At 44.3% G+C, this 12,799-nt stretch overlaps 1 protein-coding gene across 1 annotated transcript; it reads right to left on the bottom strand.

The window, feature by feature from the left end:
- Positions 1 to 2,606: 2,606 nt before the first annotated feature.
- Positions 2,607 to 4,697, bottom strand: LOC139422485 (dentin sialophosphoprotein-like). Its single transcript, XM_071173650.1, has 5 exons — positions 4,526 to 4,697; positions 4,190 to 4,317; positions 3,363 to 4,013; positions 3,093 to 3,257; positions 2,607 to 3,014 (listed from the first exon to the last, which is right to left on the bottom strand). Exons 1-5 carry the CDS (start codon positions 4,695 to 4,697, stop codon positions 2,607 to 2,609), a joined length of 1,524 nt encoding a protein of 507 aa, XP_071029751.1.
- Between the last annotated feature and the right edge of the window lie 8,102 nt (positions 4,698 to 12,799).

Below are 12,799 nucleotides of genomic sequence, written 5' to 3' on the forward strand. Positions count from 1 at the left end.
TGTCTTTAACAAACAAAACATCAACATTAAGGGACATGGGCAGCTGTGAGTAGGAGTCTTTTTTCTCCAGGTCTTTCACTGTTTTCCAGAACATCTTGGGGTTAGACCCACAGAGAGAGAACTGTTCCTTAAAGTAACTAACTTTGGCCTTCTTGAGTAACTCAAGTGCCAGATCACGGTCGAACCAGCGACTGAACCTGTTATTAATTCTCATTTTCTTTATGGCGCGTGCTTGTTAACAATACCACTGAAAAGATACGAAAATAAGGTTCAACAGAGGGGTTCAAGCTCATTTTAAACCAATTTGTGACCCGTTTCAGGAAACTAGGCGTATGTCGCAAGTCACGACATAACAGGAGAGCCATTTGAACGTCTTTTTTAAAAAAATTTATCAAAATGCGTTTTTGGAGAGAAATGCCTTCTGGAACATTATAACTTTCATGTGTCTTTATAACAAGCTTGTAAACAATCTGTAAATACGAACAAACTTAGTTGGTTTAGCCACAGAAAAAGTCAGGAACCTTCCCGCTAGCCATGATTGGCTGAGATAATGAGTGGGCTGGACATTCCGAGAGGTGAGTTTCAGATTGGTCTGCGGTGTAGCATCGTGTATCTATAACATGAGCTGCTCGTTATGCATAGATAATCATTTCTAAAGATATCACTTTTTTTCTAAAGATATAACGTTAGCCATGGAGAACTGCAAGTATGTTGCTACTGCTCTCAATAACATTGATGCGCTGAATTTATCAGGCACCATCAATATAAATATACAGTACCAATCAAACGTTTGGACACACCTACTCATTCAAGGGTTTTTCTTTACATTGTAGAATAATAGTGAAGACATCAAAACTATGAAATAACACATATGGAATCATGTAGTAACCCAAAAAGTGTTAAACAAAACTAAATATATTTTATATTTTACATTCTTCAAAGTAGCCACCCTTTGTATTGATGACAGCGTTGCACACTCTTGGCATTCTTTCAACCAGCTTCACCTGGAATGGTTTTCCAACAGTCTTGAAGGAGTTCCCACATATGCTGAACACTTGTTGGCTGCATTTCCTTCAGTCTGCGGTCCAACTCATCCCAAACCATCTCAATTGGGTTGAGGTCAGGTGATTATGGAGGCCTGGTCATCTGATGCAGCATTCCATTACTCTCCTACTTGGTCAAAAAACCCTTACACAGCCTGGAGTTTTAGGTAATTGTCCTGTTGAAAAACAAATGACAGTGCCACTAAGCACAAACCAGATGAGATGGCATATCGCTACAGAATGCTGTGGTAGCCACACTGGTTGTGTGCCTTGTATTTTAAATAAATCACAGACAGTGTCAGCAGCAAAGCACCCCCACACCTCCTCCTCCATGCTTCACAGTGGGAACTAGACATGCAGAGATCATCCGTTCACCTACTCTTCTTCTCACAAAGACACGGCAGTTAGAACCAAAAATCTCAAATTTGTACTCATCAGATCAAAGGACAGATTTCCACCGGTCTGATGTCTATCGCTCATGTTTCTTGGCCCAAGCAAGTCTCTTCTTATTATTGGTGTCCTTTAGTAATGGTTTCTTTGCATTAATTCGACCATGAAGGCCTGATTCACGCAGTCTCCTCTGAACAGTTGATGTTGAGATGTGTCTGTTACTTGAACTCTGTGAAGCATTTTTAATGATTACAATTTGTGAGACTGGTAACTCTAATGAACTTATCCTCTGTAGCAGATGTAACTCTGGTTATTCCTTTCCTGTGGTGGTCCTCGTGAGAGCCAGTTTCATCATAGCGCTTGATGGTTTTTGCGACTGAAGTTCTTGAAAAGGTTCAGATTGACTGACCTTCATGTCTTAAAGTAATGATGGACTGTCATTTCTCTTTGCTTATTTGAGCTGTTCTTGCCATAATATGAACTTGGTCTTTTACCAAATAGGGTTTTCGTCTGTATACCACCCCAACCTTGTCACAACAAAACTGATTTACTCAAACGTATTAAGGTAACAAATTCCACAAATAACATTTTAAGAAGGCACACGTGTTAATTGAAATGCGTTCCAGGTGACTACCTCATGAAGCTGGTTGAGAGAATGCCAAGGGTGTGCAAAGCTGTCAAGGCAAAGGTTGGCGAATTTTAAGAATATAACATATATTATTGATTTGTTAAAAACTTTGATTACTCAATGATTCCATTTGTGTTATTTCATAGTTTTGATGTCTTCACTATTATTCTACAATGTAGAAAATAGTATACATTTTTTTTTTTTTTAACTTGAACGAGTAGGTGTGTCCAAACGTTTATATACAGTTGAAGTCGGAAGTTTACATACACCTTAGCCTTAGCTTATTTAATCCTAGCAAAAATTCCCTGTTTTAGGTCAATTACCACTTTATCTGATGTCTATCGCTCGTGTTTCTTGTCCCAAGCAAGTCTCTTCTTATTATTGGTGTCCTTTAGCAGTGGTTTCTTGTGTGAAATGTCATAATAATAGTAGAAAGAATGATTTATTTCAGACTTTATTTCTTTATTTCTTTCATCCCACATTCCCAGTGGGTCAGATGTTTACATACACTCAATTAGTATTTGGTAGCATTGCCTTTAAATTGTTTAACTTGGGTCAAATGTTTTGGGTAGCCTTCCACAAGCCTTCCACAAGTTGGAGACCCTGGGCTGGGGACCGTCGCTGGAGACCCTGGGCTGGGGACCGTCGTTGGAGGCTCCGGACTGTGACCCGTCGTTGGATGCTCCGGACTGTGACCCGTCGTTGGATGCTCCGGACTGTGGCCCGTCGTTGGAGGTTCCGGACTGGGCACCGTCGCCGGACTCTCCGGACTGGGCACCGTCGCCGGACTCTCCGGACTGGGCAACGTCGCCGGACGCTCCGGACTGGGCACCGTCGCCGGACGCTCCGGACTGGGCACCGTCGCCGGACTCTCCGGACTGGGCACCGTCGCCGGACGCTCCGGACTGGGCACCGTCGCCGGACGCTCCGGCACCGTCGCCGGACGCTCCGGACTGGGCACCGTCGCCGGACGCTCCGGACTGGGCATCGTCGCCGGACGCTCCGGACTGGGCACCGTCGCCGGACGCTACGGACTGGGAACTGTCGCCGGACGCTCCGGACTGGGAAGTGTCGCCGGACGCTCTGGACTGGGAAGTGTCGCCGTTCGCTCCGGACTGGGCACCGTCGCCGGACTCTCCGGACTGGGCACCGTCGCCGGACGCTCCGGACTGGGCACCGTCGCCGGACGCTCCGGACTGGGCACCGTCGCCGGACGCTCCGGACTGGGCACCGTCGCCGGACGCTCCGGACTGGGCATCGTCGCCGGACGCTCCGGACTGGGCACCGTCGCCGGACGCTACGGACTGGGAACTGTCGCCGGACGCTCCGGACTGGGAAGTGTCGCCGGACGCTCTGGACTGGGAAGTGTCGCCGTTCGCTCCGGACTGGGCACCGTCGCCGGACTCTCCGGACTGGGCACCGTCGCCGGACGCTCCGGACTGGGCACCGTCGCCGGACTCTCCGGACTGGGCACCGTCGCCGGACGCTCCGGACTGGGCACCGTTGCCGGACGCTCCGGACTGGGCACCGTCGCCGGACTCTCCGGACTGGGCATCGTCGCCGGACGATACGGACTGGGAACTGTCGCCGGACGCTCCGGACTGGGCACCGTCGCCGGACGCTCCGGACTGGGCACCGTCGCCGGACTCTCCGGACTGGGCATCGTCGCCGGACGCTCCGGACTGGGCATCGTCGCTGGACGCTACGGACTGGGAACTGTCGCCGGACGCTCCGGACTGGGAACTGTCGCCGGACGCTCCGGACTGGGCATCGTCGCCGGACGCTCCGGACTGGGCATCGTCGCCGGACGCTACGGACTGGGAACTGTCGCCGGACGCTCCGGACTGGGCACTGTCGCCGGACGCTCCGGACTGGGAACTGTCGCCGGATACTCTATACTGCCGCGGCGCACTGTAGGCCTGGTGCGTGGTGCCGGAACTGGTGGTACCGGGCTGAGGACACGCACCTCAGGGCGAGTGCGGGGAGCAGGCTCAGGACGTACTGGACTGTGGAGGCGTACTGGAGGTCTGGAGTGTAGAGCTGACACAACCCGTCCTGGCTGGATGTTTATTTTCGCCCTGCAAATGCAGGGCGCTGGCACATGACGCACTGGGCTGTGCAGACTCACCGGAGATGCAGTATGCAAAGCCGGAGCAGAATATCCTGGTCCAAGGAGGTACACTGGAGACCAGGAGTGCTGAGCCGGCACCCTCCTTCCTGGCTGGATACCCATTCTAACCCGGCCAATGCGAGGAGCTGGAATAGAGCGCACCGGGCTAGAATAGCACACTGGAGACACCGTGCGCTCCACCGCATAACAAGATGCCTGACCAGTAACACGCACACCACGGTAAGCACGAGGAGTTGGCTCAGGTCTCCTACCTGACTCAGCCAATCTCCTCCTACCTGACTCAGACAATCTCAGAGAGGGGCTGCCTCTCGGGCTTCCGTGCTAGCCATGTACCCTCATATCGTCGCCGTTCCTCCTGTGCTTTCTCTACCTGCTTCCATTGCAGGGTCTTGTCCTCTGCCATTACCTCCTCCCAGGTCCAGGATGTCCTCCACCCCTCTTTCTCCCGGGTCCAAGATGTCCACTCCTTTTTGGCACGCTGCTTGGCCCTTTTTTGGTGGGTCATTCTGTCACGTTCATCGTAATGATGAGACCAAGGCGCAGCGTGATAAGAATACATTCTTCTTTAATTAACGAAGAACACTTAAACAAACTAACAAAACAACAAAACGAACGTGCCGTTATGATAAACCGAGTGCTGACATGCAACTACACATAGTCAATAACCCACAAAATACCCAATGAATATGGCTACCTAAATATGGTCCCCAATCAGAGACAACGATAAACAGCTGCCTCTGATTGAGAACCAATCTACGCAACCATAGACACATAAACCCCTAGACTAGAAAACCCCCATAAACATACAAAATCCCTAGACAGAACAAAAACACATATACCCACCCTCGTCACACCCTGACCTGACCAAAATAATACAGAAAACATAGATAACTAAAGTCAGGGCGTGACACCCAGACCATCACATTGCCTCCACCATGCTTGACAGGTGGCGTCAAGCACTCCTCCAGCATCTTTTCATTTTTTCTGCGTCTCACGAATGTTCTTCTTTGTGATCCGAACACTTAGTTTCGTCTGTCCATAACACTTTTTTCCAATCTTCAACTGACCAGTGTCTGGGTTCTTTGACCATATTCATATTTTATTTTTATTGGCCAAATATGTCTTTTCTTTGCAACTCTGCCTAGAAGGCCGGCATCCCGGAGTCACCTCTTCACTGTTGACGTTGAGACTGGTGTTTTGCAGGTACTATTTAATGAAGCTGCCAGTTGAGGACTTGTGAAGCATCTGTTTCTCAAACTAGATACTCTAATGTACTTGTCCTCTTGCTCAGTTGTGCACCGGGGCTTCCCACTCCTCCCAGTCAACACCACCCCATAAGATGAGGAAGTACACTACCGTTCAAAAGTTTGGGGTCACTTAGAAATGTCCTTGTTTTTGAAAGAAAAGCAAATTGTTGATGTTGTAAATGACTATCGTAGCTGGAAACGTTTTCTATGGAATATTTACATAGGCGTACAGAGGCCCATTATCAGCAACCATCCCTCCTGTGTTCCCAATGGCACATTGTGTTAACTAATCCAAGTTTATAATTTTAAAAGGCTAATTGATCATTAGAAAACCATTTTGCAATTATGTTAGCAAAGCTGAAAACTGTTGTTCTGATTAAAGAAGCAATAAAACTGGCCTTCTTTAGACTGGTTGAGTATCTGGAGCATCAGCATTTGTGGGTTCGATTACATGCTCGAAATGGCCAGAAACAAAGCACTTTCTTCTGAGACTCATCAGTCTATTCTTGTTTTGAGAAATGAAGGCTATTCCATGTGAGAAATTGGCAAGAAACTGAAGATCTCGTACAACGCTGTGTACTATTCCCTTCACAGAACAGCGCTAACTGGCTCTAACCAGAATAGGGCCTGTAACAGGGTGATACAATAGACAGCCAAGTGGTAAATTGCATTTTGTTATAAAGAAAGGACAAAGCTTTTGATAATGCACTTCACAACTGAAATGACTCTACTACTTGTATCTGCTTAGATGGTAAAATAACCTACTAGTTTATCAAACCGGGTATTTTTTTAATACAACTTTTCACATACTGTAACACACATTGCCGTTGTTGATGAAGCCATCTGTGTCATCAGGGCAGTAACTTGGGTCAAGCTAATGCTAGGTCGTCACTGGTTACCACAGCCACAAAGCCATGCAGACCACCTTTTCTACTATTTACATTCTTAACACATAACAGTCTAAGCTGGGGGGGGTTACTAAGCTCTATATACAGTATATACTGTATATATATATATTTTTTTACATGTATTGAACCCCTTATTTTGGCACTAAACAGTCCCCATATACACTGAGTATAACAAACATTAGGAACACTTTCCTACTATTGAGTCCCCCCCACTTTTGCCCTCAGAACAGACTAAATTGGTTGGGGCATGGACGCAACAAGGTGTCCAAAGAGTTCCACAGTTTTGCTGGCACATGGTGACTCCAATGCTTCGCACAGTTGTGTCAAGTTGACTGGATGTCCTTTGGGTGGTTTACCATTCTTGATACACTCGAAAAACCTAGCAGCATTGCAGTTCTTGACACAAACCGGTGTACCTGGCACCTACTGCCAAACCCTTAAATATTTTGTCTTGCCCATTCACCCTCTGAATGGCACACATGCACAATCCATGTCTCAATTGTCTCAAGGCTTAAAAATCCTTCTTTTACCTGTCTCCTCCCCTTCATCTATACTGATTGAAATTGATTTAACAAGTGACATCAATAAGGTTATAGCTTTCACCTGGAGTTACCTGATCAGTCTACAGTGTGACATAGAAAGAGTAGGTGTTTCTAAATGTTTTGTATACTCACTGTATACTTCCGTATATTTTTTCAACGGGTACCTGGGGACCTTCAGACGAGTCTTGTCAGGCCTGTGGGCATCCTAGAGCAAAGCAACTGACATGTACCTGTACGTGTTCTGACCTCATATTAGTGTGTAGCCAAACTTTGTGGACGCTACAGACAGAAGTTGGTAGATCGGCTGTACTGACTCCAGATGAGCACCAAGACCATTGTGGGGGTCGTAGAGTAAAACGGATGCTTCAGGCGATTTGTCTCATTGCCTGATGAACACCACTCTAGCTATGTCAGCTTTAACCTCAGATGCGGAACATTGGTGGATTGAGTTGCATCAAATGCAAAAAAAAAAAAGACATCTTTAGCTTAAACTGAATGGATTTTTATAGGGATTTTTGTATAATGCCAATTAGATTTCCACTGGCACGCGGACATCGACTCTAGGGGGTTAAAATATGATTTTAAACTGAACTCTAAACTCAACCACACTGCTAACCTAATGCCTAACCCAAACCTTAAATTAAAACCAAAAAGTAAATTTCTGTTTCCATAAATGTTTTACGATATAGTCATTCTTGACTTTGTGGCTGTGGTAACTAGTGGAAACACGAATTATGTGCTTTACAGATGTAGACTGACTGTAGCTCCAGATTGGATTAGATTCAGGCTGGTGAAGCCATTATAGTTTGTTGCTCCTAGTTCACTGTAATAGTCAGACTCAGAGTAGTTACCACGATGCTGCAGACATTACTTAGTTTAGCCCTCGACAACACAGAATACACTCGTATGAGCACTAAACTAACTTTCAAATCTGACGTGTACACTAGACAATACACAAGAAATGTGTTTGAATTATGACCTAACTAAGTTGTAATGAGGTAGCTAGCTATCTATCTATCTAGCTACGCTAACGTTTCTTAAAACTTTAGCTAGCCTGCCTCACTTTATCAAAAGATAGCTACCTACACAACCAGCAATAACAGATTCTAACGTCATTAGCTAAGTTCCACCAAGGAGGTCAATATATTCCAGTATCTCTGGTTTATTGGCTTATTCGGATCCCCATGAGTTTTTGCCCGAAGCAGCACCTATTCTACCTGGGGTCCACAAAAACACAAAACACTGATACACTGATAGACATGGACATTTCAAATACAATGCTACACAAACAATACAACAACAAATTCAATAATAACTCTACCAACAATGCAACAACAAAAAATTATGTGTGTGTTAGTGTGTTTGTGTGTGTCCTCTCACAGTCACTGCCGTTCCATGAAATGTTGTTTTTTAAAGGTAATGTCTTTTGTTAAAGGTAATTTTTCAGTTCGATGTCATGGCTCTGTATAATGTGTGATAACGTGGATTTGTTTTGGACTTGGGTACTGTGAAGAGACCCCTGATGACATGTCTTGTGGGTTATGTATGGGTGTCTGAGTTGAGTGTGATTTGATTATGCAGACAATCTGAAATTTTCATTACAGTAATACTTCTGATAAAAATGAGAAGAGAAGCAGTTCATCTATTGTCAACTCTCAACCAGGAGAGACTAGCATCCATGTTGTTAATGTTAGCTCTGTATGTGAAGTTAAGGGCCGGGCGTGCTGCTCTGTTTTGGTTCCAGGAGAGACTAGCATCCATGTTGTTGATGTTAGCTCTGTATGTGACGTTAAGGGCCAGGCGTGCTGCTCTGTTTTGGTTCCAGGAGAGACTAGCATCCATGTTGTTGATGTTAGCTCTGTATGTGACGTTAAGGGCCAGGCGTGCTGCTCTGTTTTGGTTCCAGGAGAGACTAGCATCCATGTTGTTGATGTTAGCTCTGTATGTGACGTTAAAGGCCAGGCGTGCTGCTCTGTTTTGGTTCCAGGAGAGACTAGCATCCATGTTGTTGATGTTAGCTCTGTATGTGACGTTAAGGGCCAGGCGTGCTGCTCTGTTTTGGTTCCAGGAGAGACTAGCATCCATGTTGTTGATGTTAGCTCTGTATGTGACGTTAAGGGCCAGGCGTGCTGCTCTATTTTGGTTCCAGCTGCAGCTTTGTTAGGTCTTTCTTTGCTGCACCTGACCATATTACCGGACAGTAATCAAGATGGGACAAGGTTTCCGTTTCAAAAATGCAGAATTTTTTTTTTATAACATACCCCTCCCCATCTCACAAGAGCTTTGTCAATATGACTTGACCATGATAATTGACCGTTCAATGTAACACAGTCGGAAGTTTACATACACTTAGGTTGGAGTCATTAAAACTAGTTTTTCTTGTTAACAAACTATCGTTTTGGCAAGTCGGTTAGGACATCTACTTTGTGCATGACACAAGTCATTTTCCCAACAATTGTTTACATTCAGATTATTTCACTGTATCACAATTCCAGTGGGTCGGAAGTTTACATACACTAAGTTGACTGTGCCTTTAAACAGCTTGGAAAATTCCAGAAAAGTATGTCATGGCTTTAGAAGCTTCTGATAAGCTAGTTGACATCAGTTGAGTCAATTGGAGGTGTACCTCTGGATGTATTTCCAGACCTACCCTCAAACTCAGTGCCTCTTTGCTTGACATCATGGGAAAATCAAAAGAAAGCAGCCAAGACTTCAGGATAAAAATGGTAGACCACCACCAGCCTGGTACATCCTTGGGAGCAATTTCCAAACGCCTGAAGGTACCACGTTCATTTGTACAAACAATAGTATGCGAGTATAAACACCATGGGACCACGCAGCCGTCATAACGCTCAGGAAGGAGACGCGTTCTGTCTCCTAGAGATTAACGTACTTTGTGGTGAAAAGTGCAAATCAATCCCAGAACAACAGCAAAGGACCTTGTGGAGATGCTGGAGGAAACAGGTACAAAAGTATCTATATCCACAGTAAAACGAGTCCTATATCGACATAACCTGAAAGGCAGCTTAGCAAGGAAGAAGCCACTGCTCCAAAACCAACATAAAAAAAAGCCAGACTACGGTTTGCAACTGCACATGGGGACAAAGATCATACTTTTTGGAGAAATGTCCTTTGGTCTGATGAAACAAAAATAGAACTGTTTGGCCATAATGACCATCATTATGTTTGGAGGAAAAAGGGGAGGCTTGCAGGCCATAGAACACCATCCCAACCGTGAAGCACGAGGGTGGCAGCATCATGTTGTGGGAGTACTTTGCTGCAGGAGGGACTGGTGCTCTTCACAAAATAGATGGCATCATGAGGTAGGAAAATTATGTGGATATATTGGAGCAACATCTCAAGACATCAGTCAGGAAGTTAAAGCTTGGTCGCAAATGGGTCTTCCAAATGGACAATGACCCCAAGCATACTTCCAAAGTTGTGGCAAAATGGCTTAAGGACAACAATTTCAAGGTATTGGAGTGGCCATCACAAAGCCCTGACCTCAATCCCATAGAACATTTGTGGGCAGAACTGAAAAAGCATGTGCAAGCAAGGAGGCCCACAAACCTGACTCAGTTACACCAGCTTTGTCAGGAGGAATGGGCCAAAATTCACCCAACCTATTGTGGGAAGCTTGTGGAAGGCTACCCAAACGTTTGACCCAAGTTAAACAATTTAAAGGCAATGCTACCAAATACTAATTGAGTGTATGTAAACTTCTGACCCACTGTGAATGTGATGAAAGAAATAAAAGCTGAATAAATAATTCTCTCTACTATTATTCTGACATTTCACATTCTTAATATTAAGTGGTGATCCTACCTGACCTAAGACTGGGAATTTTTAATAGGATTAAATGTCAGGGATTGTGAAAATGTATTTGGCTATGTAAACTTCCGACTTCAACTGTAGCTAGGAGTTTAACTTCCTCAACATCCTCAATGGTCTCACCCTTTATACACAACTCCAGCTGAGGTGTACTTCTTAGAGTAGATGTACTTCTTAGGTGTACTTCTTACAGTGTTTAAGACTAGTTTATTATTAATCACCCATTCTGATACTGACTGTAACTCCTTATTTGGAATTTCAGTGAGTTCACATTCACTGGCTTTGGGTTCTTGTGGCAGATTTGGGGTGAACTGTTCTGAACACTCTTCTCAAGTGTTATGCTCTGAACTGTGATGTTAGACTACTGTTATGTCTGCACCCCAACACAATGCCATTGTATCTGTCATCTGGAACTGTTGCTTGTATAAAATAATTGTTGTGTGAACAATATGATTGTATTATCCCCTCCTACTATAAGATATATGTAACCATTTACTCTTTGAGCTCCTTCCCTGACTGTGATCAGAGAGGGATCTACCGTGCAGCTACTCGTATGTTTTAAAGATTTCATATTGTCATTATAAATGAGTCTCTGCCTTTGGATCGAGTTTTCCACAATAGGGCGCTGACATGTAGAGTGTGGAATAATCTAGCTTTGTGTAAGACCAGTGGCAAATCATTTGTAAAAATAGAGAAGCTTAATGACCCAAGGCTCTGAGGGACATCTCATTGTACATATTTGTTGTTAGAGAAGCTTCCATTGAAGAAAAATCTCTGGGTTCTATTGGATAAGTAACTCTGCAACCATGTGATGGCAGGTGAAGTAAAGCCATCGCAAGTCAGTTTCTTCAATAACAATTCATGATCAATAACATCAAAGGCTGCACTGAAATCTAACAAGAAGGCTCCAACTATCATCTTATTATCCATTTCTTTTAACAAATCATCTGTCATCTGAGTCAGAGCAGTACAAGTTGAGTGCCCTTCTCTATACGCATGCTGGAAGTTGCTGTTCTCTGAAAAATAGCATTGTATTTGGTCAAACACAATTCTCTCCATCATCTTACTCAGAACAGGCAGCAAACTGATTGGGTGACTGTTAGAGCCAGCAAAGGGTGCTTTACAATGTCTAGGCAGTGGAATTACTTTAGCTTCCTTCCACGCCTGTGGACACACAATCCTTTAGGCTTTGGTTAAAGATATAGCAGATAAGGGTGTTAATACAGTCTGCTACGACTCTCAATAGTTTCCCATCTAGGTTGTACCTGTATATACCTGATGGCTTATCATTTTTTATGGATAACAGTTTTTCCACCTCTTCCACACACATGACCAAATTCAAAACAGCAATCTTTCATTATTACTTTTATACAAAAATATGATGGTTCACTGTTCAATGTAATTTCACTTCTGAGTTTTTCCACTTTACCATTGAAATAGTCATTGATATTATTTGCAATATCAAACGTTTTTGTTATAAATGACCCATTAACTTCACGAAACAATGGAGACTAATTGGGTTTTCTTCCCAATATATCATTTAGGGTACTCCAAATTATTTTCCCGTTGTGTTTTGTCATTTCTCTTGATTTGGTAATGTCGTTTATTTACATTTTGGTTAAGTCACATTTCTCGGTTTACAGTACTGTGTGTCAACCAAAGAGCTGAGCAGCCTGACTTGTTTGCCAACTCATCTGCATCAATCCATCATCAATCCAGAGGGCTCTAACAGTTATCACAGTTCATTTCTTAACAGGTGCATGACTGTCAACAATTGGCATGAATAATTTTACAAATACTTCCAATGCTGAATCTGGTTTCACTTTCTCAGACACATAAGACCAACATAATTATTTGGCATCTTTAACCATCTGCACTTTGTGACAACTGCTGATGTAAAACAGGCTTCATAGATACATTTGATTGATTGACCAGATGCCACTGTGTTCTTGGGGACCTTCAATGTTGCAGATATTTTTTGGTACCTTTCCCCAGATCTGTGCCTCGACACAATCCTGTCTCGAAGGTCTACGGTCAATTCATTAGACCTCATGGCTTGGTTTTTTGCTCTGACATGAA

Source organism: Oncorhynchus clarkii, chromosome 12 (assembly GCF_045791955.1).
Source record: "Oncorhynchus clarkii lewisi isolate Uvic-CL-2024 chromosome 12, UVic_Ocla_1.0, whole genome shotgun sequence".
NCBI lineage: Eukaryota > Metazoa > Chordata > Actinopteri > Salmoniformes > Salmonidae > Oncorhynchus > Oncorhynchus clarkii.